General features: G+C 35.2%; 1 protein-coding gene across 1 annotated transcript in view; it reads right to left on the bottom strand.

The window, feature by feature from the left end:
* LOC145666618 (acetylcholine receptor subunit alpha-L1-like) overlaps window positions 1–26,793 on the bottom strand; it is a 574,605-nt gene that overhangs the window by 189,608 nt on the left and 358,204 nt on the right. Inside the window, exon 2 of the mRNA XM_081734056.1 lies at window positions 16,557–16,601. Within this exon, the coding sequence (XP_081590182.1) occupies window positions 16,557–16,601 (45 nt within the window). The remainder of the gene's footprint in view (window positions 1–16,556; window positions 16,602–26,793) is intronic.

The raw sequence follows: 26,793 nt of genomic DNA, 5'->3' as shown, positions 1-26,793 counted from the left end.
CATTCAAAACAGTCCCAACAAGATAAGGCGCGATAGCTGTTCCTATATGTCTTTGCTCTGTCTTTTTCTTCTTCAGTATTGTGATTCGTTTCGGGACGAGTTCGTGTACCATTTCAGGATCCTTTGATAATAAGTTCACTCTGATCTGTCCCTTGGAAAACGTTTCCTTTTAACTTTCTTAATATCTTTTTTCCTTTTTTCTCTAATTTTAATCAAGTTACACCACAGTTTATGATTAAATTTTGATCTTGTCTCAATCAAAATACACAATATCGAAATTTTCACCAGTTATGTGATATAGGCTGGGTATATAACCAATTCTGGTATCAAACTTAACGTATAAAGCCTTCTTTAAGTGAATCTTTATATCCACCTCCACAGCTTCGATGTATATTTCTTCTTCTATTTGCTCATTAACGCTTCAATTTCGATTTATCTCTTCTCTATCAACTATTAATAATGACATTTTCTACATATATTTGTTAGAAGATTCGCTGAAGGACAATGATGTTACTAATTTAGATTTGCATGCTAAACGGTTACTACTTGTGCTAATAGATATGGCAACAAGAACTACTACAACCATTCTCACAGAATTTTCACACAATGTGAGTGCTATACTTTAACGATGTAAACATTTTCTTTTCTATCAGTGTGATGTACAGGTGGATGTCTCAAGTAAGCTACAATTGTCAATAAAGTGATTTTAAGAAAATGAATATCTATTACTTGCTTGATTCTATCTTCAATTCTGACAGTTTCATCACAATGAAATGCAATAGAGGGTATAAATAAATCTGAATGTAGTGGAGAGTAAACTATCTTTCAAACCTTTCAATTGCATTTTAAAGATTGCAATGCTCCTGACTTGAGAAAGGTTAGAAACTCTACAGCTTAATGATTAATGTATTCCATATCTCTAATAAATCATAAACAAATAGATCCAGCTTTTCTGCTTTATGACACCTATAAGAATGAATGATCAGTATTACGATACCTTGGCCAAAGCACAACTGTAGGGAGCTGTCTTTTCTTGTGATCATCTTCAGCTTCATGAGTCTATGACGTTTCACTGAGTTGAGTTGAGTTGATTTGAAGTTTAACGTCCCTTTCAGAAGTTAGGCTATATGAAACGGGACCTACTGATTAAGGTGGTATTCGCCGGGAATCGAACCCGGGACTCCCACGCCAAAGTTGTGTACGCTAACCGCTTAGCCACGAAAGAGCTCGACGTTCCACTGGGAATAAGCCGAGACTTATTGAATCTATGTGTGAATAGTATAAAAAAAGAAATAGAAAGAAACAAACTAACATTTAACGTATGCGAATCGTTCTAATCTATGCTAATTATGGATTACTAATCATCGTGGTGATAGTCACTCGGTGCGGAAATGCCTTGTTTACTTACTACGTACAATACATATACCAATAATAACAGGATGAGGCTGTGCCGAGTTATACCCCAAAAGCGCCGGAAAAAGGCAGAAAATGAAAAATTTATGCAGGTAACCTGATACCTACGGGAAGGGAACACGTGAGCAAGAACACGTCAGTACTGTCACACAAGCAATGTTGCCATCCCAACACAAACTTATAGTTCTTCAAACAGAACGTATACTATTTTATGGCATTAAAACAATTGGTATAAAATGTGAAAGAATATAAGCAAAAGATAGATTATTAGTGTTGCGAAATAAGGGAGATATGAGACTCTAAAGTTGAGAAATTATGGGGTCCGTACAGAGAAAAGAATAAATGTAAAAAAAACAGACAACAAGACTGCAGAAGGAACAAATGTACAATATGGAGTAAACTACAGCATACAAAGCACTCAGTGACTAACGGGCTTGATACAGAATTCACCCAAAAAAAGTCACATGCTAGAGTAACCGTAGAGAAAAGAAGAATTCGCATGCTACATAATGCGGAAATGTGAACAGCAAGTCTTCCTGTTGGGCAACAATTCCAATGTCGTTTGTGTGGAATCGATATCTCGACCTGATCCCGAGAGCTATAAATCGTTTTGGAGTTGCAACACTGCATAGAATTCTGTATGCCTTACCAACCATGTAAGCGACGTCGTAGCACCTATAAAAGAGTACAGCAAATCTATAGCACGAATCGTAAAAACTCTGACAAGAAGGCTCGTCAGAATCGATTCCTAAAGATTAATGATCTGTGATAGGTGTCAGTCGAGAGTATAGGAAACGTTAGCATGTGAGACAACTATGAAGGCAAAACACTGCATTCACGTTACCAGTAAATACAGGTACAAAATATTTTAACATAATACAACAATAAATACCGCAGAAAAGCCATAGATAGTATGGCAAAATACGTACATTTCTCGCCCTAGCCGCACACTTGAGCTGTGACAAGCCCGTTAGTCACTAGATGCTGTGTATGCTGTGGTTTACTAACTACTGTATATTTGTTCCTTCAGCAGTCTTGTTGTTGTACATTTTTTCGTTCCATTGTAAGGACTCATAACTTATCAATTTTGGAGCCTCACATCTCCCTTATTCGGCAAAAATTATAACCTGCCTTTTGTTCTTTTCTCTCACATTTATGCTAATTGTTTTAATGGCATAACATGATATACGTTCTATTTGAAAAACTAAATGTTTGTGTTGGGATGGCAACACTGCTTGCGTGACATTATTGCCGTGTTCTTGGTCACGTACCCCTCACTCGCTCACTACTTGGCATATGTATTATAGGGGAGACCAGGGCACGTTTTCTATAGGGGCACGTTTTCCAACTGGCTTTAGTTCTGAAAGGATCCAGTAGATCGCTCCTGCAGGAGAACTGGCTGAAGCAGCAGTGCTTGGCACCTCATCTACGCAAGTTTCAGTTGAGTAGCTGTGTTGACATACTCAGGAGATCTTGTGAAATCATTTTTTCGAAGGTGAGTAAAATATCAGTTCTGCAATAAAACTTAAAATAAATGTACTAGCGTTAAACGTACTGATTTAACATTGCATGAACTAAAGATGGTGTTCTTCCTTTACGTAATGGTGTGTTTGTTTTGCAAATAATATACACCATTACTCGTCAAGGTTATGTTGAAGTTCAAACATGGTGATGGGGCATGTCTACCAACAACATACTGGGCACGTATTCCCGTACTTTTCCGTTCTCAGTTAGTTTCTCTAATTATAGTAGAGCTATAACAAATGCATGTAGGGCCTACTGTGTAAACAAATCTCCGAAATAACAGTGTATGGCACAAAATATGTAGCACGCGTGTCAAGTTAGACCAACCACCAACACCAAAACGACCGGAACATATCTCAGAATTATGGGCTATTTATGGGCTAATTAGTTGCTCTAATCCCAATTTTTGGGCTCCTACTGTTTAGCGGGAAATCGGATTCAAAGTGGGCGAGTCCAGCTTGATAACAAGTTAGAACCCCCCATATGGTTAGAATGGTCCGATCGAAAAAATTCAAACGCCAGAATTATGGGCTATTTATGGGCTAATTAGTTGCTCTAATCCCAATTTTTGGGCTCCTACTGTTCAGCGGGAAATCGGATTCAAAGTGGGCGTGTCCAGCTTGATATCAAGCTAGAACCCTCCACATGGTTAGAATGGTCCGATCGAAAAAATTTAAACGCCAAAATTATGGGCTATTTATGGGCGAATTAGTTGCTCTAATCCCAATTTTTGGGCTCCTACTGTTTAGCGGGAAATCGGATTCAAATTGGGCGAGTCGAGCTTGATATCAAGCTAGAACCCCCAATATGGTTAGAATGGTCCCATCGAAAAAACTCAAACGCTGGAATAATGGGCTATTTATGGATTAATTAGTTGCTCTAATCCCAATTTTTGAGCTCCTATTGTTTAGTAGGAAATCGGATTTAAAATGGGCGAGTCTAACTTGATATCAAGCTAGAACCCCCCATATGGTTAGAATGGTCCGATCGAAAAAACTCAAACGCCAGAATTATGGGCTATTAATGGGCTAATTAGTTGTTTTAATCCCAGTTTTTGGGCTCCTACTGATTAGCGGGAAATTGGATTCAAAATGGGCGAGTCTAACTTGATATCAAGTTAGAACCTCCCATACGGTTACGGTTATAATGGTCCGATCGAAAAAATTCAAACGCCAGAATTATGAGCTATTTATCGGCTAATTAGTTGCTTTAATCCCAATTTTTGGGCTCCTACTGTTTAGCGGGAAATCGGATTCAAAATGGCGAGTCTAACTTGATATCAAGCCAGAACCCCCATGTAGTTAGGGTTAGAATGGTCCGATCGAAAAAATTCAAACGCCAGAATTATGTGCTATTTATGGGTTAAAGTGTTGCTGTTATTCTATTTCTTGGATCCTAATGTTTAGCGGGAATTCGGAAACAAAACAGGCGAGTCTAGCTTGACATCAAGCTAGAACCTCCGATTCGGTAACAATGGTCCGATCCAAAAAACTCAAACGCCGGAATTATGGGCTATTTTTGGGTTAATTGGTGCTCTAATTTCGAGTTTGGGGCTGCTACCGTTTAGCAGGAGTTCTTCATCAAATTGTAGGATTTGGCTTAACTTCTAGCTATAAAGATAGTGCTATAAATAATCAAATAATTAAAATGCCGGAATTATGGTTTATTTGTTTTCTAATTAGTTCCTCTGATGTCGATTTTAGTTCTTCTATCGTTCGCAAGAAATCTCATGCAAGATTGGTATTGATTTCTAGATAACGTGGGATGATAGTTGCAAAGTTGCAGTGAGAAAACGTCGATATCTATTAACTGAAAATTGATTTTTTTGCATTCTCCGCGAATGCAAATATATATCTCTACTAGTAAATTTATGGAATGTCTTTTCACGTTTATATTTTCAGTATGTTTGGAAGCAAGTAGTGTATATATAGAATTTATATGGTGAAATATCATATTGTTTTTTTAATATTTTTTTAGTTTATAGGAAATGCCTCTTCATCGTTGCTGGGACCCGCAATGGCACAGCGGTAGAATGCAGATAAAACCCAAGTACATGGTGTTTATCAACCACAAGGATCAATTGGCGCGAATCAGGGATCGAACCAGGAATCACACGCACAAGAGGTAAACGCTCTACCACTGTGCCACTGCGGGCCCCAGCAACGGCGAAGAGGCATTTCCTTAGAAAAAAATTGATTTAAAAAGTAATGATATTTCACTATATAAATTCTATATATACACTATTTACTTCAAAACATAATGAACATAAACACGTGAAAAAAGAATTCATGGATTTACTAGTAGAGATATAGATTTACATTTGCGGAGAGTGCAAATAAATCAATTTTCAGTTAATAAACATCGATGTTTTCTCATTGCAACTTTGAAAGTATCATCCCAAATTATCTAAAAATCAATACCAATCTTGCTTGAGATTTCTTGCTAACGATAGAAGAAAAAACTCGACATTAGAGTAACAATTTAGCAATACAAATAACCCATAATTCCGACGTTTTAATTCTTTTGATCGGAGTGTTATAGCCCTAGGTTTATAGCAAGAAGTTAAGCCAAATCTCACAATTTGATAAGGAATTCCTGCTAAAACGTAGCAGCCCCAAACTCGGAATTACAACATCAATTAGAACATGAATAGCCCATATTTCTGACATTTGATTTTCTTCGATTCGAGATGTCTAACCTTATGAAGAGTTTTTACTTGATGTCAAGCTAGACTCGCAGAATTTGATTCCGATTTCCCATTAAAAGGTAGGAGCCCAAAAATTGGGATTAGAGCAACTAATTAGCCCATACATAGCCCATAATTCTAGCGTTTGATTTTTTTGATCGGACCATTTTAACCGTATAGGGGGTTCTAGCTTGATATCAAGATGCACTGGACCATTTTGAATCCGATTTCCCACTAAAAAGTAGGAGCCCAAAAATTGGAATTAAAGCAACTAATTAGCCCATAAATAGCTCATAATTCTGGAACTTGAACGTTTCTAATCGGACCATTCTAACCGTAACCATATGAGGGATTCTAGCTTGATATCAAGTTAGACTCGCCCATTTTGAATCCGATTTCACGTTAAACAGTAGGAGCCCAAAATTGAGATTAGAGCAACTATTTAGCCCATAAATAGTTCATAATTCAGGCGTTTGAATTTTTTCGATCGGACGATTTTAACCGTATGGAGGGTTCTTGCTTGATATCAAACTGCACTCGCCCATTTTGAATCCGATTTCCCGACAAAACAGTAGGAGCCAAAAATTGTGATTAGAACAACTAATTAGCCCATAAATAGCCGATAATTCTGCCGTTTGAATTTTTTCGATTGGACCATTTTAACCGTATTGGGGATTCTAGCTTGATATCAAGTTGGACTCTCCCATTTTGAATCCGATTTCCCGATAAACAGTAGGAGCCCAAAAATTGGGATCAGAACAACTAATTAGCCCATAAACAGTCTTAATTCTGGCGTTTGAATTTTTTCGATCGGACCATTCTAACCGTAACCATATTGGGGGATCTAGCTTGATATCAATTTAGACTCGACCATTTTAAATTCGATTTCCCACTAAACAATAGGAGCTCAAAAATTGGGATTAGAGCAAATAAGTAGTCCATAAACAGACCATAATTCTGGAGTTTGAATTTTTTCGATCGGATCATTCTAACCGTAACCGAATGGGAGGTTCTAGTTTGATATCAAACTGGACTCGCCCACTTTGAATCCGATTTCCCGCTAAACAGTAGGAGCCCAAAAATTGGGATTAGAGAAACAAATTAGCCCATAAATAGCCCATAATTCTGGCGTTTGTATTTTTTCGATCGGACCATTCTAACCATATGGGGGGTTGTAGTTTGATATCAAGTTAGACTCGCCCACTTTGAATCCAATTTCCCGCTAAATATTAGGAGCCCAAAAATTGGGATTAGAGAAACTAATTAGCCCATAAATAGCCCATAATTCTGGTGTTTGATTTTTTTCGATCGGACCATTCTAACCATATGGGGGTTCTAGCTTGATATCAAGCTGGACTCGCCCACTTTGAATCCGATTTCCCGCTAAACAGTAGGAGCCCAAAAATTGGGATTAGAGCAACTAATTAGCCCATAAATAGCCCATAATTCTGAGATATGTTCTGGTCGTTTTGGTGTTGGTGGTTGGTCTGACTTGTAGCACTTGACCAGGCACGCAGCCAGGGGAGGGTTTTTTAAACATCTAAGTCTAATAAAATACTTTAATTTGAGTGATGAAGGTGATGAAGATTGTTTATGCATTTATTGCTTTGATCCTTTCTCCAACTCTCAGGCAAACGAAAAGTAGGTGAGGTGCACAAAATGCAACAACTGGGCACACAAAAACTGTACAAAGGGAGATGTATTTTTTTGCCTTCATTGTGATTCAGACAATAATGGCTTTTGTTAACTTGTTGATTAGGTCTTCCATAATCTCACTTCTGTATACTGTCCAAGGAATAAACAAAAGGTACATTTTCAGTAAAAGCAACGATTATTACTTGTGTTTTAGAATGTGAAGTAGTTGGAACACTTGCCCCTGTAAAGTTTTAGTAGGTTGGCCAACCTGCCCCGCATATAGGGTACATTTTCCAACGTCACATGATCACACTTAACCATTGATAGTGAAAATCAATATTCATTTGAAAAAAATACCTATTCCACTTCGTTGATAAAAGTATAAGGAATATAATGATAGAGTAAATCGGGGGGAAATGGACACCTTAAACAAAAAAAAAAAAGGTTATAACGCAAGTATTTATTAATTTATGAAAGGAAAAAAAGCAATAATATATAGCTTATACTTTTAACTTTCATCACTCATCGCGTGAATGAAAACATGACATTTAGCATTTAGTAATTCTGTTCTAAACGCAACTATTCTAAGACCCATATTACCCCAATTTGTAGGGGTAAAATGAGTAATTCATTGGACAATATGGGCACATTCTTTTCTGAGCATTAAATGCATCTCAAAGTACAGGATGGCGATATTTTCAATCTAAGTTATAAAACAAGAGCATGTATTGTATATGTGTTGCTTGCTCTAATGCGTATAACGAGCGAAACAAAGTAATAATAACATCTAATAAACAAGACTACTGCAAAACAATAGCTACTTGTTAGTAATATTTCTTTTTATGACAGAAAGAAAATATTTTTCAACTGGTCACTATTAAAAAAAATACCAAATATTTCCAAGTTTTATTACACACATTTGACACAAACAATTTTAACTTAATTCAGCTAAACTCCAACACATTCAGTGTGGTATCACTTGCGGCCACTCTGACAATATATCCACTTTTGACTTTCGTGGTCCTCATGAAACCAGTGGTCACAAACTTCTTTTCTGCGCTCTTTGATTTGTGGTTCTGTAGTTATAGAAATCCTTCTTTTATTCACCAAAGCAATGTGTTCTGTAGGTGTTAGTTCTTTAGCTTCTCGTCTTCGAGTTGGCATTCTTGGAGTTGAATTATTAATTGTGAGAACTGGTTCAAGTTCTCGTAGCTGTTTCCGCGGAGAATGTTTCTTTGGTGAAGCTGTCAGTTTTCACGAAGAATATTTCTTGGTGACGCTACAACATGGTTGTTTTTATTGAGCTGCTTCGCCTATGAGAGTCGGGTACAGAATAAGAACAAAAAGCTTAAGGTTCTTGTGGATTACTTCCCAAAGACGGCCGATTATCTACACTTATCAATATCACTACATGTTAGATTTGAATGATCAGATGGCAAAGAATTACGTTCAATTTCATGTTCGTAGTACGTTTTCTCTCGCATGAAAAGAGATAACCCGGAAGAGCTGATCGATTGAAAGGGAAGATCCCAGTACATCTAAAACCACTAATAGTAAGTGCAATTCTAGAGCATTCATTCCAACTTGCAGTAAATACGCACCGAATTCTAGTTTCGTTATATTTCGCCCTCTATGACGACGCACAAAGATACATTTCTAAAAAAAAAAAAAAAAAAAAAAAACCTTTAGGGGTTTGAAGAAGATACAATCAGCTGGTTGCATAGCGTGGATAGTGTGAGGAGGCAAATACATAAGTGAAAGTCCATTATTTTAACGAACATTAACATCTGTAAATTTGAATAATGAGCGTTAGTCATGTTCATCAACTATTAATAACGCTGGATTAAGAACTGGACAAAATCTTGAATAAACAGGAAAAATATATCTGCATTCACATATCCTGAGTTACACATTAAGAATCCAACTTGAAAAGGAAGATTGTCTTGAAATTCAATCCTAAGTATGCAAAATAACATTAGCCATAATAATGAGGTACTCTTAAAGCACAACTTACCTTAGAAATATCGATTACTTCTTGAAAAACAATATACAGCGGACAACATGTTAGCACTCACATAGACAACACTCCAACAATTTTGAACACTGCATGTACGGACATTTTCAGTGGCTGAGACTGGAGATAGAGGGTCAAAACCTTAAAGTTGCCCATTTTTCCCCGTGCTCATATTCCCCCGATTTACTATATCCTGTTTACCTTTGTTTCAGATAAAATACCACACATGCAATTAAAAAAAGTTGGCAAATGTGACCCGGTATCCCCTACGTAGCGGGTAAACAAGGCATTTCTGCACCGAGTGATTATCACTACGATGATTAGCAATCCAAAATTAGTCAAGGTATGAATTTCCATAAATATCTAGCTGTCACGGTTCGCATACGTCCTTTGTAAGACCAAAGTGTAAAGTGCATGTATGAAAGCACCATAAAATAGTTGTTTGAAACCACTGGCGACTCTGGCATGTAAATTTTGGGGGGGACATAAAAAAGCTATTTAAATGGTACTACCTAACCCAAGCTATGTATTTTCTTTGATTCCATTTGTTACTTTCACGGACCCCCTGAGAACTCCGAACTCTGGTATAATCGTTTCACAGCCTGAATATTATATTCCAAATACGGTCGTTAGTAAATAAATTAAATTAGAATAAAATATGGAATATTTCGTACTTCAAAATATTGGGGGGGACGCGTCCCCCTCGTCCCCCCCGCCAGAGACGCCCATGTTTGAAAAACCAACCTTTCAAAATGTTAAAACTGTATTAGCATTTTGACAATATTAACGGTTGTAAACAACCTACATACATCTTTAACAAAAATTAAAATACAAGAGTATAGAAAAAATAATAGAAAAGATAACTCATGGCTACAAGCATCTCTCCCTGTGGATCACGGAGGTCTAGGAATTCGTCGAGCCCTTGACTTGGCTACTCCATCTTTCCTTTCATCCGTGTATAGCTCTATGCCTTTGATCACTTCTCTTCTTCGTCAGGATATTCATCAGGATTCAGAAGCTGAGATAAATGATTGTATCTCCCAGTGGATATCGTGCGGCGGACAGGATCTACCTGATTTTGATAAGAGAAGTTTTCAAACTTCATGGGACGCTCCTCTTATAGACTCCAGATTATCTTCTATTCTTCAGCCCTCCACCAATCCTGAAGATAAGGCACGTCTTCTTGCTACTTCTTCCCCTGAAGCAGGTGCCTGGTTACAAGCTATCCCATCTTCATCCCTAGGGCTGCATCTTCCCGACGAAAGTTTTCGAGTCGCTTGTGCGTTACGTTCGGGAGCAGATGTCTGTGAACAACACCAGTGCCCTGCTTGCGGAAGTTTAGTGGATAAGAAAGGTATACATGGCCTATCATGTGTTCACAGTGCTGGCAGATACTCTCGACACTCCACTGTTAACGATCTCATTATGAGAGCCCTCATCTCCTCTGGAACGCCTTCCGTGAGAGAGCCAATAGGATGTAGTCGCTCTGATGGCAAGAGACCTGACGGAATGTCTTTGGTGCCTTGAAAACGAGGGAAGGCTTTAATATGGGATTTCACTTGTACTGATACCCTAGCCCCTTCTAATCTTCCTTCATCTTCCACAAAAGCTGGGACGGTTGCAACTCGCAGAGAATATGAAAAGAGACGAAAATATAACAACCTCTTCGACAAATACCACTTCGTCACCATAGCCATTGAAACTTGTGGGTCCTGGGGTCAGGAAGGTCTAAACTTCATTAAGGAAGTTGGACACCGCATAACTATTAACACAGAAGACACCCGAGCCTCATCCTATCTTATTCAAAGAATAACTATGGCTGTGCAAAGAGGGAACGTAGCCGCGATACTAGGAACTCTCCCTCCGGGAAAAGCTTTGGACGAAATTTTCCTTTTGTAATCAATCTCCTCTCACCAAACTCCTTGTGGCATTCACTTCGAAAGTTTTCAATTTTGGACAGAATATTTTATGTTACAGAAATAGCTACATTCCTCATCAAATAATAAGTATATTTGATTGTTAAATTTTAAATGTAAAATAACTAGGCAAAAATCGCTTTATTTGTGATTAACAATTTATAATATATGGAGCATGTGCAATTAAAATTGAAAGTTAATGAGATAAAAAAATTATGTATCTTGAAATAATCATTTAATTTGAAGTGATATTGTAAATCAAGCTGTTTCTAACTATATATGAATGGAGCAAAATATCAAACTATTAAAATATTATAGACGAAAAAATAAAAACATTAAATGCCCTCGCGATTTATTTCTAACAGTTTAGTTTCAGAAATATCTGAAAATAATATTTATTCTGCTCAGCAGAATAAAATCCTATGGAGATCTCGTAGTAAAGCGAAATTTCTGAATACTGAACTAGTATTAAAAGTTGTATAAAAGAGAGTGGGAACTGGGTATATTTACGTGCCATCTGTTTCTCTTAACCTAGAGAGATTCATTTAGTGAACAAATCCTTTCAGGATTAGCCAATGGCTATTTTACAGTACGTGTTTGGCGCAAAATTTAATCAAATCAAAGACTGTTAAATATTGTCTTAATTTTATATTCGGTTGTCACTTTCCAAATGTACATGTGTGCGTAATATATTTGAACAAAACCTTTATAAGTATAAACTAATTATTTGCTGAGCAAAACTATATATTTTCATTAAAATTCAACACGTGTTACAGTTTCGCCAACTAACTCTTTGGCTTCATGAGACACTATGTGATACAGGATAACTGTACAATCGTATATATATACAACAGCTAAGATATCTTTCTTCTGATTGGCTACTGGCAGCAGCAAATCCCTTTCAATTATACTTATTTGAAAATTTCTATCTTCTGTCTGATGAAGCCAAAGAGTTAGTTGGCGAAACTGTAACACGTGTTGAATTTTAATGAAAATATATAGTTTTGCGCAGCAAATAATTAGTTCATATTTAATTATAACTTTACAAGTAGTATTTTCAGCAGTGTTACGGTGAAGGTTTTATCTAAAGTTTCTGTTTAAAACAATGGTTCCCAACCTGAGGGACATGGAAAGCATACAAGATCAGCAGAAGATACTGAGATAAATAAACTACATTTCTAAATACAAATATTACGAATGTTGTCACAAAGAGGCAGTTAAATATAATGCAGTAGAAACACAAAAAAATTTTTGCAATAAGAACTATGGCTCCATTAAGAAGAATGGTGGTAAATAATACTGAACTACAATAGTATGCAGAAATTTTCCTGGAAATAAATATAAATCGGCGAGTATTATTATTACTACATCTATTATTATTATTATTATTATTGGTAGTAGTAGTAGTAATGTAAGATTTGAGCATTCAATACTGCATTTGAAATCGTAAAAGGGGCCAGACCAATATGCAACAAGGAAGGGGGCGGCGTGAAGTATGCATGGTACACGAAAGGGTTGAGTTGAGCTGATTTTAGTTTAGCGTCCCTTTCAGCAGCGAGGCTATACGAGACATGGACCTACTGATTAACATGGAATCCGAACCACATGAGTTCCCTTCGGGCGCACCTTGATTCCCATATTCAAATGTAGAATATTGTAAGTATAATTAGGCCAGTGTTCATTTAAACTGCTTGAGACTATTTGATATGGTATACTTCTTAAGAAAATGAAATGTAATAACAATTATTTTGAAAGTGATTATCAAGAATGTGCGCAAAATCATACAACATGCTCCAGTGACTCTGGCCCATTACATACAATAATGATGCAAACATAATTCAGAATCTGTTGATGTATGAACTCACATATCATTCTTTAAATCACCATCTCTAACAGCAGCATCTAAATATAAACGGGTATTTCTCTAGCCTTAGGCGAAATAAACCCAAGCCAAAACTACTCACAAGTCAAGTAAAACGGAGTAGTCAGTTGATGATCATCAAAAACTAAAGCATCCATAAAAGATAAGAAGAAGGATCCGAGATTTGAAACCTGACTTAGCATTATAGAGCACTGTTAGGTATTGGGAGATGTTAAAGATTTAATTTTTTTCGAGATTTATTTTTTTCACAAAATTGATCAGATTGCAAATAAAATTTAAACTTAAAAGAACAAGAGTACAAATAATAATATTGACGAATAGAGGAATCGAACTAAGTCACAGCACTCAGAAGGTAAAACGACGATAAAAATAAACATGATTTTTATTTTCGGTTTCAATTTCAAACAAGGATCGTTTATTTTCAGGCTATGGAACACACAATGCTTTGCTTAAAATCCATGTTTGTTATGATTTGTGAGAGCAAAGTCAAGTTTCTGCTATTAAACTTGATTAGCAATTTGTGCCTGTCCGTCACTCTGTTCCATGATAACTCTCTCAAGAAATGATCTGACTATAATAAAACTTATTTGACGATTACGAATTCCCTGACTTTTCCAGGGTTTTCAAGGTCACTATTTACAAATTTATAGACACATTTTTGCGACCAAGGTTTCCTCGTATACCAGCAAGTACAAACATGTATATGCTTATGTAAGTTCGTACTTAAAATTCCCTGAATTTTTCACTTTTTCTTTTCCTTTCCTTTCTCTGTTTCTTTTTTAAAGCTTTTTATGAAATCTCTTCGCTTATTCAGGACTTTTTTTTATGAGTAAACTGAACTCCATTAGATTGTCCAAATCGTTGGGAAACCTGACTTGGTATGTGCCTTCATCCTATTTGCAGAAATATCTATTCTTTAGGATTGAATTCTATCACGAACGAAGGCAAAAGCGGGATAATTCCCGCATATTGCAAGTTTAGAAATGCTGTGCATTACACCATTTTGAAAACGTAGTTAGACCTACGTTTATTAAGTTGTTAATTGTATAATTGTTTAATGTACATTAAATGATTATACGTTTTAATATATATATATATATATATATATATATATATATATATATATATATATATATATATATATATATGTGTGTGTGTGTGTGTGTCTGTGTGTATGACTTCGGTCAGACATTTTAATTTATTAAAAGTTTGATTTAGTGTTTAAGTTAGAACACCAGAACAAAGATTTAAAACTAGAACACCGTACCTAATTAGGTGCACTCGTGGACATCTATATTTTTTTAACTATATTAAACGAATGACACTGAAATTGGGTTCGAGGCTACGATTCAGGCACGAAAGGATTGTGTGGATTTAGTATTGAGTGATTTTAACAAATTTTGCATCTTATTTGGTCATTCAATCGTTTTATTTGCATCGTTTTATTTAATCCATCGTATTATGAACATATTAAATTCAATAATGAAGAATAATATACAGGGTGACACAATAAAAGTATCATGATTAATTTAAACGAAGATCATTTAACGCTATGATCCACAGTCAACAGTAATTGTCGGGTAAACCTTAGGACAGAAATGTTCCTTCTGTATACCATTTTTTTGGGGGGGAGGGTGGTATATACTGGCAAAGCAATTTCCTCTTTCGAAATTGGGCATAGAGGTTCCGGTATCTGCTTTCCAGACATACAAAAATTCTGAGATATGCAGCTTTACTATCTGGTGAGCTATCCAATAGAAATGTTTCTTCCTTGAAAGTTACTTTTTGGATTTCAAAATGCTTCATAGTACTAGGGTACCCTGTCACCTAGCTCTGTGGATATACATATCTAAATCAACTATTTTTCCATTCAGAAAATATTCCCAGAAAAAAAAACACCAGGAATAATCAACTTCTTATTTGGTTGTAATATTTTATTGCACGGAGGTAGTTTACTTACTTGAATTCGAAAGTACTAACAATAATTTCTTACCTTCGAAGTATGACGCATCAACTAAGTACGTAGGTTCATAGACAGAACAATAAGACAGGGGAGGATTTGTGCGAGATAATTTTTAGAGAGTTAATTTGACTTCAATACCAACAAACAACAGTCTTCGGTGCACAAGGTCTCAATGGTAGAGCCTTAATATTTGAACGCTTACGTTGATTCGGATTCCAACTTAAACTGTAGCAGCTGTAAACAGCTAATATAGCTTCGGTGCTGAAAAATGGAAGCTAAACTTCAACCAAACAACCGCAAGTTTCAAGGGTACAGCACCTCCTTGCTAAACCCCTAGCTACGGAACTGCAACTATAGCAAAATACAGGGTTAGCTTAAAAGAAACAGATACATTAATCGCTTCAGAAACCAAAATCTGTTTTTGTTGCAAAGAATCAATTAATACAGTTGTACTGCAAAAATAGATAAGCTTACGTTTGTTTTTGTTTGTTTTCGTGATATCGGAATAACCTGAGCATCCTTGGTTGCTGCAAGATAGAATTATCTTTCAATATGATTTAATTTGCAAAAAAAAAAAATATTACTACTATACAGCGACATTTTAAAACACGGTTTGATAAGCAACAACCCACCATGCAAGTAATCTATGATTAGTGCAAGACATGTTAGGAAATTGATTATCTGTGCCAGGTAAAAAATAATGAGAGACCATAGCCAAAAACAGTTACTCTGTTTTTGAGACTATGTGTCTCGTGATATTTTGAGTTCTGGGTTATAGAAGCAAGCCTAGCTGTGCAGGTAGTCGAGAAACTACTAGATATGGACCTTTTCCGGGAAAAGTATCTGAAGATCCCGACAAAATCTCGAAAATTTACTATTTAGGAAAGGAAAGATGGAAAATTTACTATTGTCACACCATGTACCAGTATCTTTCCAATCATAGTCTGATATATAAGAACTTTCTCATAAACAAGATTATCTTACTCAGTTGCAGGATATTTCTACGAAGGAATAATTTCATTTCAATTTGAGGTATTGAGGAAGTAGGGGACTTTGTGTGGCTTGCTTGGTTGAGAAACAACTTTGGGATTGGAATGGTGCCGGATTTAAAGTGAATATGAATTCCCATTAATGAATTTCTCGAAATAAAGGTCAGATTCTCTTATACGTACTACAAATATTTTTCATTAAAACATTTCCTGTAAAAAGAACAAAGAACAGACACTCTAGAAACTTAACGAAATTTGTTTCTAATATTTACTTGCCGAGAATTATTTTTAGACAATTACTAAAGGTACTAGTTTTATCTTAACAGTTCTTTAACATTTAGTTGATTTATTTTTTTTGTTTTACAGTGTGCGGCAAAACAAACAGTACTGAAATCATATCGCTGACATTTATTTATTTATTGTACAACATAATGAAACATAGGAAATGTCAAATGGATCTTAACAAATGTTACTCAACATATATATTGTAAATTTCAGAGGAATCTGTCTGCACGTCCGTTAAGTAGTACTTACGTGCTCTAACCAGACGTTCGTCGTGAGGATCTGGTCTTTCAGGTTCTGAAAATATACAAGTAAAGGAAGATCCGTTAGAATTATTTTTCTTTTCTGAACTAAACAAAGTATGTAGTACTAAATTTTCCTGTGTCCTAACCTAAAGTGCTTCTGACTAACGGTTTGGAACTATGTGTTACTTAGAAATAAAGGCTTATCAAAGCAAACACTTATTTTCATATGATATAACCAATCTATGGTACAGTTTCAGCAATTTGTTATTCCATTTATCAGACACATTCATTAGGTAATGTATCTGATGAAGGAAATGATATACTGCTAAATTAACTTCTTCGTGGATAAGCGGTTAGCGTACACGCCTTTGGCGTGGGAGACCCGAGTTCGATTCCTGGCCGGAGTTCATGTGGTTCGGATTCCACGTTAATCAGTAGGTCCCGTCTCATATAGCCTCACTGTTGGAAGGAACGTTAAACTCAGAAACAACTCAACGCAATAGAGTTTGCTTTGGTCACATTTTACTTCATTTAAGCTGAATTTATGTATAGATCTTAAAACCAACTATCACTTTATAAAACCACCTATTCACTTTTCTTAAAATATTCTTGTAATGATTCCTAAGGTCTATGGGCTAAAAGAAATCACCAGAACCAATTTAATTTCTAAATTTTCCATATTCTTTGCAGTCTTATTATTATCTGAGAGTTTAAAAAAAGAACGTGTGGAAAACGTTAATATTTTCACGGTTACGCCATTTTGACTAAGTAAAGCAACTACCAGGAACGTAACCGAATGATTGTTAAATTATAACTAAAGCGGTTAAGTAGAAGTCCCTATAGGAATTCTATTAGTCTTCATAAAACCCATAGTTTGTGATCAGAATTTCAATTCACAACCAAAATTAGTGGCATTTCATATTTAATCGCCCTACCATCGTACACATATTGCTGTTGGTTCCTTGGTTTATCCTTGTTTGCTATTTTACGTTGCGAGGTAACAATACGATAAATTACGTGACGATAAGGTTGGACCGAATATGTAAGAATTTATTATATGTATCAAATATGGTTCAAATTAAGATATAATGTCTGTCAAAACAGCTCCTCTTCTTAATAATAAAGTTTTTTCAGAGGCAACCTACGAAAATAATATCAACCATTGGTGTAGTAATTTCCAATGAAGTTTTAAGCCCAAATAAAATTGTGATAGCAATCATTAATAAAATTATAACTAAAGAAGGAAAATGCAGTGTTACATGATTTTCACCCAACTACGGTAAAACCTAAAATAGGATTTTGTCTCGAAGTGTATATAATGTTTTAATCCTTATACACGGTGTTAATGAACTATACCGACAAACTGTAAAAGGTGATTTCTCACATCAAAATAAGAGAAAAAGTTCATATGGACCTATGACGAAAAGTGCATAGTTTCAAACCTAGGGCTGCCCAAAATCGCAAAAAAGCTAAATTTCAATACGCTCTATTTCGAATTCCAGAAACTGTGGATGGTGATTCTTATCACCGTAAAGGAAGCTACTCATACACAATCTAAAAGTACATATTTCATCAATTGTCAATATTTGTAGAGGGCGTACCCTACAAGGTGTAATTCTCAGATATGCTCTCAATAAAGTTTTCAGATATACCCTATTTCAAGGAGGGTCCAAAGTAGGCAAGATGTAAGCCTTGACAACATTGGGCATCCAATGCTACGGAGGGAAGGCGGAAATGTTAGGAACTGACAGCCCCATGATTTTGCGTGTGTTACAACAAAATACTTTGGTTTGTGTAATATTTACCTGTACCTTGGGCAGAAAGTACTCATACATATGCACTATACTTAGTAGAATGTTCATTTCATATTAACAAAAGAAGAATGTTTTTAATATATGTAAGTGATTATTATGGGATAGTTGATGATATGGACATGTTTTATGGTTACCTAGTCAGTGAGTTTGTGTACTTAACAGTTTTAAGAAAAGGATATTATAAGTTATATCAAATAATAAACCAGTTTAACATCGTTTATAGACGTTGTCAGTTTTATTAAAAAGATGAGTTTAATGGTATTTAAATATCGAAGCTAATATTTTTATGCCAAAGAATTACTACCACTTCGGATTTTTATCTTAGCAAACGAACCAGGTTTACGACTATCTTTTTGATAAGTCGTTGTAAAAATTTGGTTTACCTCACCCGGGACTTTGTAAATTCAATTCCCGAAGAAGAGTAAGGCTGAATTTACTTTCATATTACAGTTAATGAATACGAACTTAACTATATTGCGAAGTGGTAAAGTAATCATAAGAAAAATGGACAACGAAACAATGCAGCAGGAATCAAATACTAGTGACAGCGATGAGACTAGTGTAACACCAGGATTGGCATCGGAAGATATCTTGTTAGCTTTACAGCGACAAATAATGCAGATGTCTACCGAGATAAAGCAGACCATGGAACAGAAGTTCAACGAAGCTCACAAACAAAATGAAGAATTAAAGCAGACCATGGAACAGAAATTCAACGAATCTAACAAGACCATGGAACATAAGATAGAACTGAAGTTTGACGAAGCTAACAAGCAATATGAAGAATTAAGTAGACGGATAGAACAGAAATCAGATGAAACGAAACAGACAATTGTCCAGGTGGTGAACGACATTTCCTCACAGTTCGAAGAAAAGTTAAAAAGGATATCCGATGATTGTCAAGAAAAGCACAATCAACAAAACCAAGAAATTAGTGCTGTAAAAAAAGATTTAGAAGTAATAGAATCTTCCATTAAACAGCAAAAGATCCAGGTCAGCAACAACTCTAATAACATACGTGTAAATACACAGTTGTTAGCTACTATTCAGGAAGAGATTAGAACGTTACAGGCTAAAGACAACATTTACCGTAATAACTTGGGTAGTGATCGCTTTGAGTTGCCCCACTCACCAGAGATGAACTCGCCTTCGCCCGGATCTGATGAGGATATTATCCTAGAAGAAAGTTGTCCGAAGAGTACTGATGAGCGAAACATAGATGGTGTGACGACACAGCACGTCACGGATAGGAACTATCACTCAACAAGAACAAGGAATGAGAGAAAGAAGGTAAAATTAAGTGTTAAAATGAGTGAAATTAGAGCTATGAGCAAATTCAGTGGTAAGTGTAATGAGAATGCTACTTCTTTCTTAGAGAAATTCCAAGACGAATGCAATATAATGTCTATCGATCGATCACAATATATGAAATTAATACCCCATGTATTACTCCCACCTTGTTCCTTATGGTTTAAAGCAATACGTGATCACATTAGTACCTATGAGGAATTCAAAGCGGCATTGATCGCAAACTATGAAAATGACTTTTTGCTGGCAAATAGAGATGCCACCCTTAGAAATCAACACTTCAATCCTCGATTGCACAAATCTCTTGTAGAGTTTGTTGTAAATGTCTACAACGAATTAAAGGTCGTTAATCCTTTGCAATCGGAATCGAGAATAATAGCATCGATTCGAAATTTGCTTCCATTTAAACTGCAACAGATCTTATTTTCCACACAGTGTATGAGTTTCAGCCAGTTATTGATGCTTGTCCAATGCTACGAAACTCAATACCATGCCATGAACCCACAATCAGGAATGGGTAAAAATAAGAATAATTCAGATCATTTGGTGCCTGTTCGGAATTTAAATATACGAAGTATGAATAATACAGAACCTAACCTAAGCCGAGTATACTCTAGCAATCAAAATGCGCACAATAGGCAAGGTTATGTAGAGAATCCGCTTAACCTAACTAATCATGGTAATTATGATGTCAAATCACTCAACAGCAGTAGATATAAAAATAATCGAAGTACTGGGCGAAATTCCAGAAATGCAGCGAACTACGTGGATAGACGTAATTGGAGATCAAGAGATGGGACTTCATACCAAAGTCAGAATCACGATGAAAGACATGTACAACACAATGTAGAACCTAATCATGATAGCGCAGTACAGTGTACTTTATTAGAACCGTATGCAAGTTCGAATGTAACCTGATTACCGTTACTGAAATTAGGTTAAATTCATGTTAGTTGTAGATTCTTGTAAATTTTCATTTTAAGTTTATGTGTTAATATCAATAATGAAAACGATTCTTAAAAATACTTGAAATGCTTAAATAGAGTTTTAGGTAGACTGGAAAATTAATTTTCAAATGATTTTTATTCTTTCTTGTTAATATGAGGAATTATAATTCGATTTATAATCAATTAAAAGCAAAGATTATTTATATTAGATTGATTTGTGTTGAAAACTTAATTGTCAAAGATTATGTTAAAAAGAAGCTCTATTCTATAAAATCAATTATCCATCGACTACCTTGAAAGAAATTCTTCTTTATTATAACATCTTAGTGCTACTATGTATACCTTTAAATGCAACATCCGACTTATTTGTTATTTAATGCGCCCGTAAAGATTAATATTATTTGTAACCCACGTTTGTCCTTTACATTTTTCGAAATCGCACCCGTCGACGATTAATTAAATAAGCGACGATATTTTAATAAGGAAATATATTAATAATATAGTGGATAATAATAAAATAAATATAATTAATGTAATTAAAGATAAATATTGATGAAATGAAAGAATTGTTACGAATGTATTTATATATATATGTATATGTGAAATATAATGAATAGATATACAAGGTGCGATCAAAATATGATGGACATATATAATATAAGAACACTAATGTAAACGGACCAGTGGTTCTTGAAGATAAAAGCCAAGCCGACTCATGACTTTTATATTCAGTCCCTTTGTCGAGCGACATTTTTATACAACAAAATACTTTGGTTTGTGTAATATTTACCTGTACCTTGGGCAGAAAGTACTCATACATATGCACTATACTTAGTAGAATGTTCATTTCATATTAACAAAAGAAGAATGTTTTTAATATATGTAAGTGATTATTATGGGATAGTTGATGATATGGACATGTTTTATGGTTACCTAGTCAGTGAGTTTGTGTACTTAACAGTTTTAAGAAAAGGATATTATAAGTTATATCAAATAATAAACCAGTTTAATATCGTTTATAGACGTTGTCAGTTTTATTAAAAAGGTGAGTTTAATGGTATTTAAATATCGAAGCTAATATTTTTATGCCAAAGAATTACTACCACTTCGGATTTTTATCTTAGCAAACGAACCAGGTTTACGACTATCTTTTTGATAAGTCGTTGTAGTGTGTGTGTTCGGAATAACGTGTAATGATATGTATTTCGTCTTGGTATATTTCACGTTTTCTTCACTTATAAGCGTGAAAGGAAACATCGTAGCATGCGTTATCCCGAGTACAAGAGACCATGCTGCTGACGATCCTTAACACTTCCGATATCTGGCCAAAGGATACTGTGTTCATTGCTATCAAGGCTTATTGTTTGCCTACATTGGACCAATCATAAAGTCAGAGCATATCTCAAAATTCGGTTCATGGCATGGCTGGAAATTTCACCCTGCACGGAATACTCTGTACATCCATTTACATTAATGAAATATGCATTTTTGTGTATGCCTTATTTCCTTTACGCTGATAAGGAACACCATCCACAGTCTCTCGAATTCAAAATAGAGCCTCTTGAAATTTGGCTTTCTTGCGATTTTGGACAGCCCTAGCTCTGAAACTATGCACTTTTCGCCATAGGTCCATATGAACTTTTTCTCTTATTTTGATGTGAGGAATCATCTCTTACAGTTTGTCGGTATTGTTCATTAACACGCTGTATAATCACAGCAGGATGGTACAATTTGACAACATACTTAATAGACTGTTTCTATTCGAGGTGCAGCATTAAATTTGTTACGAAATGGTCAATATGGTGGACGCCAATCATAATCTCAGAAAAGAAATAAGGACATCCATCTCCTCCATTATAGTCTCAGAGAAAATAATACGGCGGATGCTAAGTACAATATTTTGTACTATATATGGTGAAATTACAAACTAAACCAAATTGTTTTATTAGCATTCAAATTGTCAGGTCATAGTACCCAATCATGGCTTATCAAATGATCTAATTGTTACCTCTATTTAAAGGAGTAATTGTCATAACCACCAAAAGGCACACGGGCGACTGATCTGCTCTTCCCTTCAAAAATGTAACACACAGATCTTCATATTAGAACAAAGTGTGTTTTGTTTCCATGCAAATTATAGTACTTAAAACAGTTTATCCCTTGTGCTATTATATACAAGAATTATATAAAATGACTATGTCGTTATAGGATAGGACTGTGTTATCTATTTCCTTTTATATCCTTAGAATGATGCAGGGGCGGATCGAGGAGGGACTTCTGTGTGGGGACAGTGGGCTGTAATACTGCTACTTAGAGCTACTTTTAAGAGCTCCAAACTCTGGGGTGGGTTTTATTTATATATAAAATAAGAAAGTTTCCTCTTCTGGGGGGGGGCGATCGCTCTGATTCCGCCCCTGGAATGATGACAGTTCTGACATCATAACAAGGAAATTTTTTGTCAGAACTGCGAAGATATTGCAATGGGAAAAATCGATTGTGAAAGTACTTTACATGTATATCTTCATTGGCTCATTTCAATAAATGTAATTTGTATTAAATGTTCAATATCAAGATTCTGTTTCTAGCTTCCAAGCACCAAGATAATTGTTCATTTTCTAGTCGAAATTCGTCTGCATTATATACGGAATATTTAAAAAAAAAAAAAAAAAAGAACATGGCAAGGATTTTGGATCGCTTTACTTTGCAGGTATTTCATAATCCCTTCCCACAGCTTATATATATTTCATAATCCCTTCTCGGGTTCTCTCGTTCCCTGTCACCTTCTGCATTCAACCATTTTATTTATTTCTCATCATCACCATCTCCTTTAACCTTAATGCATAGTCGTGGGACGTTAAACTAAATGTTTAATTTCATTTTACATTTTTCTACTATTCTATAGGTCAAACCTTCTGTCTTCCGTCTTATTTTAGAATTATTTGTTTACCGAGAATCGGTTTATTATATACTATTTGTTCCCTGCAAGGTTTCAGCTTGCTGTACAGTATACGTTAAAATTGATCTTAAGGGGACATGCTACTAAATATTTTTCAAAAGCTAACAATTTTTCTTTTGCTAATTTTTCGTAAGTGAAAAGAGATAGTGAAATGTAATTTACCCCAAATAATAGATAACGTTATTCTACATCTGAAAATATGAATCGCAAGAATTTTCAGTGTTGCCATCCATAGAAATTATGTTATTATATATTACACAAGTTATTACAAAATGAATACAAAAATTATTTAAAAGTAGTTAACAAAGAACAGAGAGAACATGATAAGTCAACAATTACCGTTGAGTTCATTTTTCTAGTCGCTGCTTTAGCCTAGATTTTTGAGTAATTCAAATTCTGGTCACACTGTAATTTCTATGGATGACATCATTGAAAATGCTTTCGATTCATATTTTCGGATGTAGAACAACATTATTTATTATTGTGGTAAGTTACATTTCACTACCTCTTTTCACTTACGAAAAATGGGCAAAAGAAAAAAGTTAGGAGCTCCTTCGTGGCTAAGTGGTTAATGTACGTCCTTTGGCGTGGGAGGCAAGGGTTCGATTCCCGGCTGGAGCTCATGTGGTTCGGATTCCACTTTAATCAGTAGGTCCACGTAGTGTTGTAAATAGAAAAAAAACCGTTCGTATTTTTTCAGAAATGTACGTTTTTTTAGAAAAAAAACATTGCCTCTCGTTTTTTTCTAAATTTCGTTTTATTTTTCAAATAGTCATTTTTAATGCATCTTACGTCTATTTAAGTATTAAATATTTTTATGTAGGTATAATCACCGTAAAATGCAACATAAATTAAACGCTAGATACTGATACGCTACAAATATTTTACAATTTACATGACTGCCATACCTATTAACAATTCGGGTTTCAGCAGTTTTCATCAATATCAACTAAGAAATAAAAGTAGAAATGAAATTTTGTTTTTTCGTGAAAGCAGGCCTTTAATAAGTACGAAAATAATGTCACGAACAGTATAAAATTCAAATAACTAACTAAAGGTAAAAACTAATACTAATTTGCCTAATAGTATTTTTCTAAATGTCATATATAAATAATTTGTCGACTAGATAGATATATATGATATGCAGAGCCGGCTCGCATATTTGCGGATCCCAAACGTTTCAGCATATCCTCTGATCTGATTGGTCGATACAGATGCGATATCACAAGACATGATCTACATATAGCACACAGTAAACGCTAATTTTTGTCGGCTCTGGTAGCCGAGTGGTCTAGCGTAACATGCTCATAACGAAAATGTTTTTGGCGAGGGTTCGAATCCTGCCTACGGACAGTTTTTTTTTACTACTTTTAAAAATGTTTATAACACTTCTTTCGTTAAAATAAGATTAAAAATAATATTGAAAAAGTGATTTAACGATCATTGTTTTAAAATTTTCATTAAAATAAGTTTGCCCTTGTACTATATAGATCCATAGCAAATGTAGTAGTAGTAGTACGTTTGCCCTTGTACTATATAGATCTACAGCTAATGTAGTAGTAGTTGTAGTAGTAGTAGTAGGAACGGGTTAGAAGCCCCGCAGGGGTTGTTTGGATTATGTTCTCGACATCAAATTGGCAAGAATGGTGAAACGTTTGGGATCGGCAAAAATGCAGCCGGCTCTACCATAAATGCAACAAGTGCATTTGCGTGGAGCGGCAAGTCTGGATGATCCGGTAAAATCTGTCATAAGTATATCATTTAAATTAAATATTTCTTGTTGGAAACAGTTCATGATGATGGTAGTTACATTTACTAAGCTGACCTTCTATTTGAATACTACATTCATAAATTATGTTTAGATTGCATTAGTTTAAGGCCACATGGACAATGCTAAAGGAAATGGTCGAATAAATCCGAGCACAAATTGCTTGATTGTTGCCAAATGCAAGAATTCAATTCTCGAATAGTAGTGAATATCTGTTCCATTTAGTAAGTTATCACAGTTTTGATATGACAACTAGTCTTGTTTTTGTTAGAAACAATCATTGAAGATAGTTTTTTTTTTTTAATGTTAACAGATATTGAAGAGAAATCAAGAAATAAAGATAAAAGAACTAGTTGCACTGGAGGAATTGCAAACTGATACATTGAGATTGAAGCTCGATAGTGAATTCTATAAAAAGGATTACCATCTTTCCTCTGCAGGTGTGTTTGCTTTTTCTTTCACTAACGTAATAGATTAATATTTTTTTCTAAAAAAAGACACAACGGGATTGCATTTTTAGTAAGTATTTAAGCCTTTCTGAGTGCAACTGCACTTACCCTCATCTTTGTTGTTCATGCTGGAGTAGCATACTTAAAATCATGACTTTTAAGATTTGTTCTTTCTGGAGAAGGGGGGGGGACGGCGGCAAATTATGCCATTGCATGGGGCGACAAATTGACTAGGACCGGCCCTGATGACATGTGTATAAAAGACATGAATATAGGATGACACAATTTGAAGTAATGCAGGGTGTTTCAAAATTAATATTAGAGTTTTGAAACTTTGTAGTATCTATTACAATTAACTTACAATTATAAATATTATATCAAATGAAAGAGCAACTCAAACATTTTTGTACGCACGCATGTACATGCATTGTTTCTTCTGTCTGCCGTTAGAAAGGGCAAGCAGCAAAGACGTAGACTAGAGAGCAGAAAGTTTTTTGTTTCTTTAATAAAGACTGAATCTGTACAGTGCAACGGTCTGTGTGAAGAATACTAAGGAGACGCTTGCAACTACGTCCTTATCCTTTGCAGTTGCTACAGGTCTAAAGCCTACAGACTACGGTTTACGTGCCAATTTCGCAAGTGAAATATTGCTGCATAACAATGAAGATTTTCTGGATCGTGTCGTCTTCAGTGATAAATCGACATTTCACCTAAGAGCTAATGTGAACACTCATAATGTGTGTATCTGGCAGTCAGCAAATCCTCAGGAGATGGTACACTTGAAACGAGACTCCCCTAAATTGAATGTGTTTTGTGCCATATGGCGGAAAGTTTATGGGCCTTTCTCGCCTATCGACTAGATGTGTGCCGTGTGACAAATGAATCTCACATTGAACACTTGTAGCAAAGACTGTTTGAGGTGCTCTTTTACTTGATGTATTGCTTATAATTGTACGTAAAATGTAAAGTACTACGTACTTTAAGTACTACGAAGACTTAAAA

This window comes from Thermobia domestica, chromosome 12 (assembly GCF_964235325.1).
Source record: "Thermobia domestica chromosome 12, izTheDome1.hap1.1, whole genome shotgun sequence".
Classification (NCBI taxonomy): Eukaryota; Metazoa; Arthropoda; class Insecta; order Zygentoma; family Lepismatidae; genus Thermobia; species Thermobia domestica.
The sequence above is the reverse complement of the archived record's forward strand: the minus strand, read 5'-3'. Positions and strand labels throughout refer to the sequence as shown.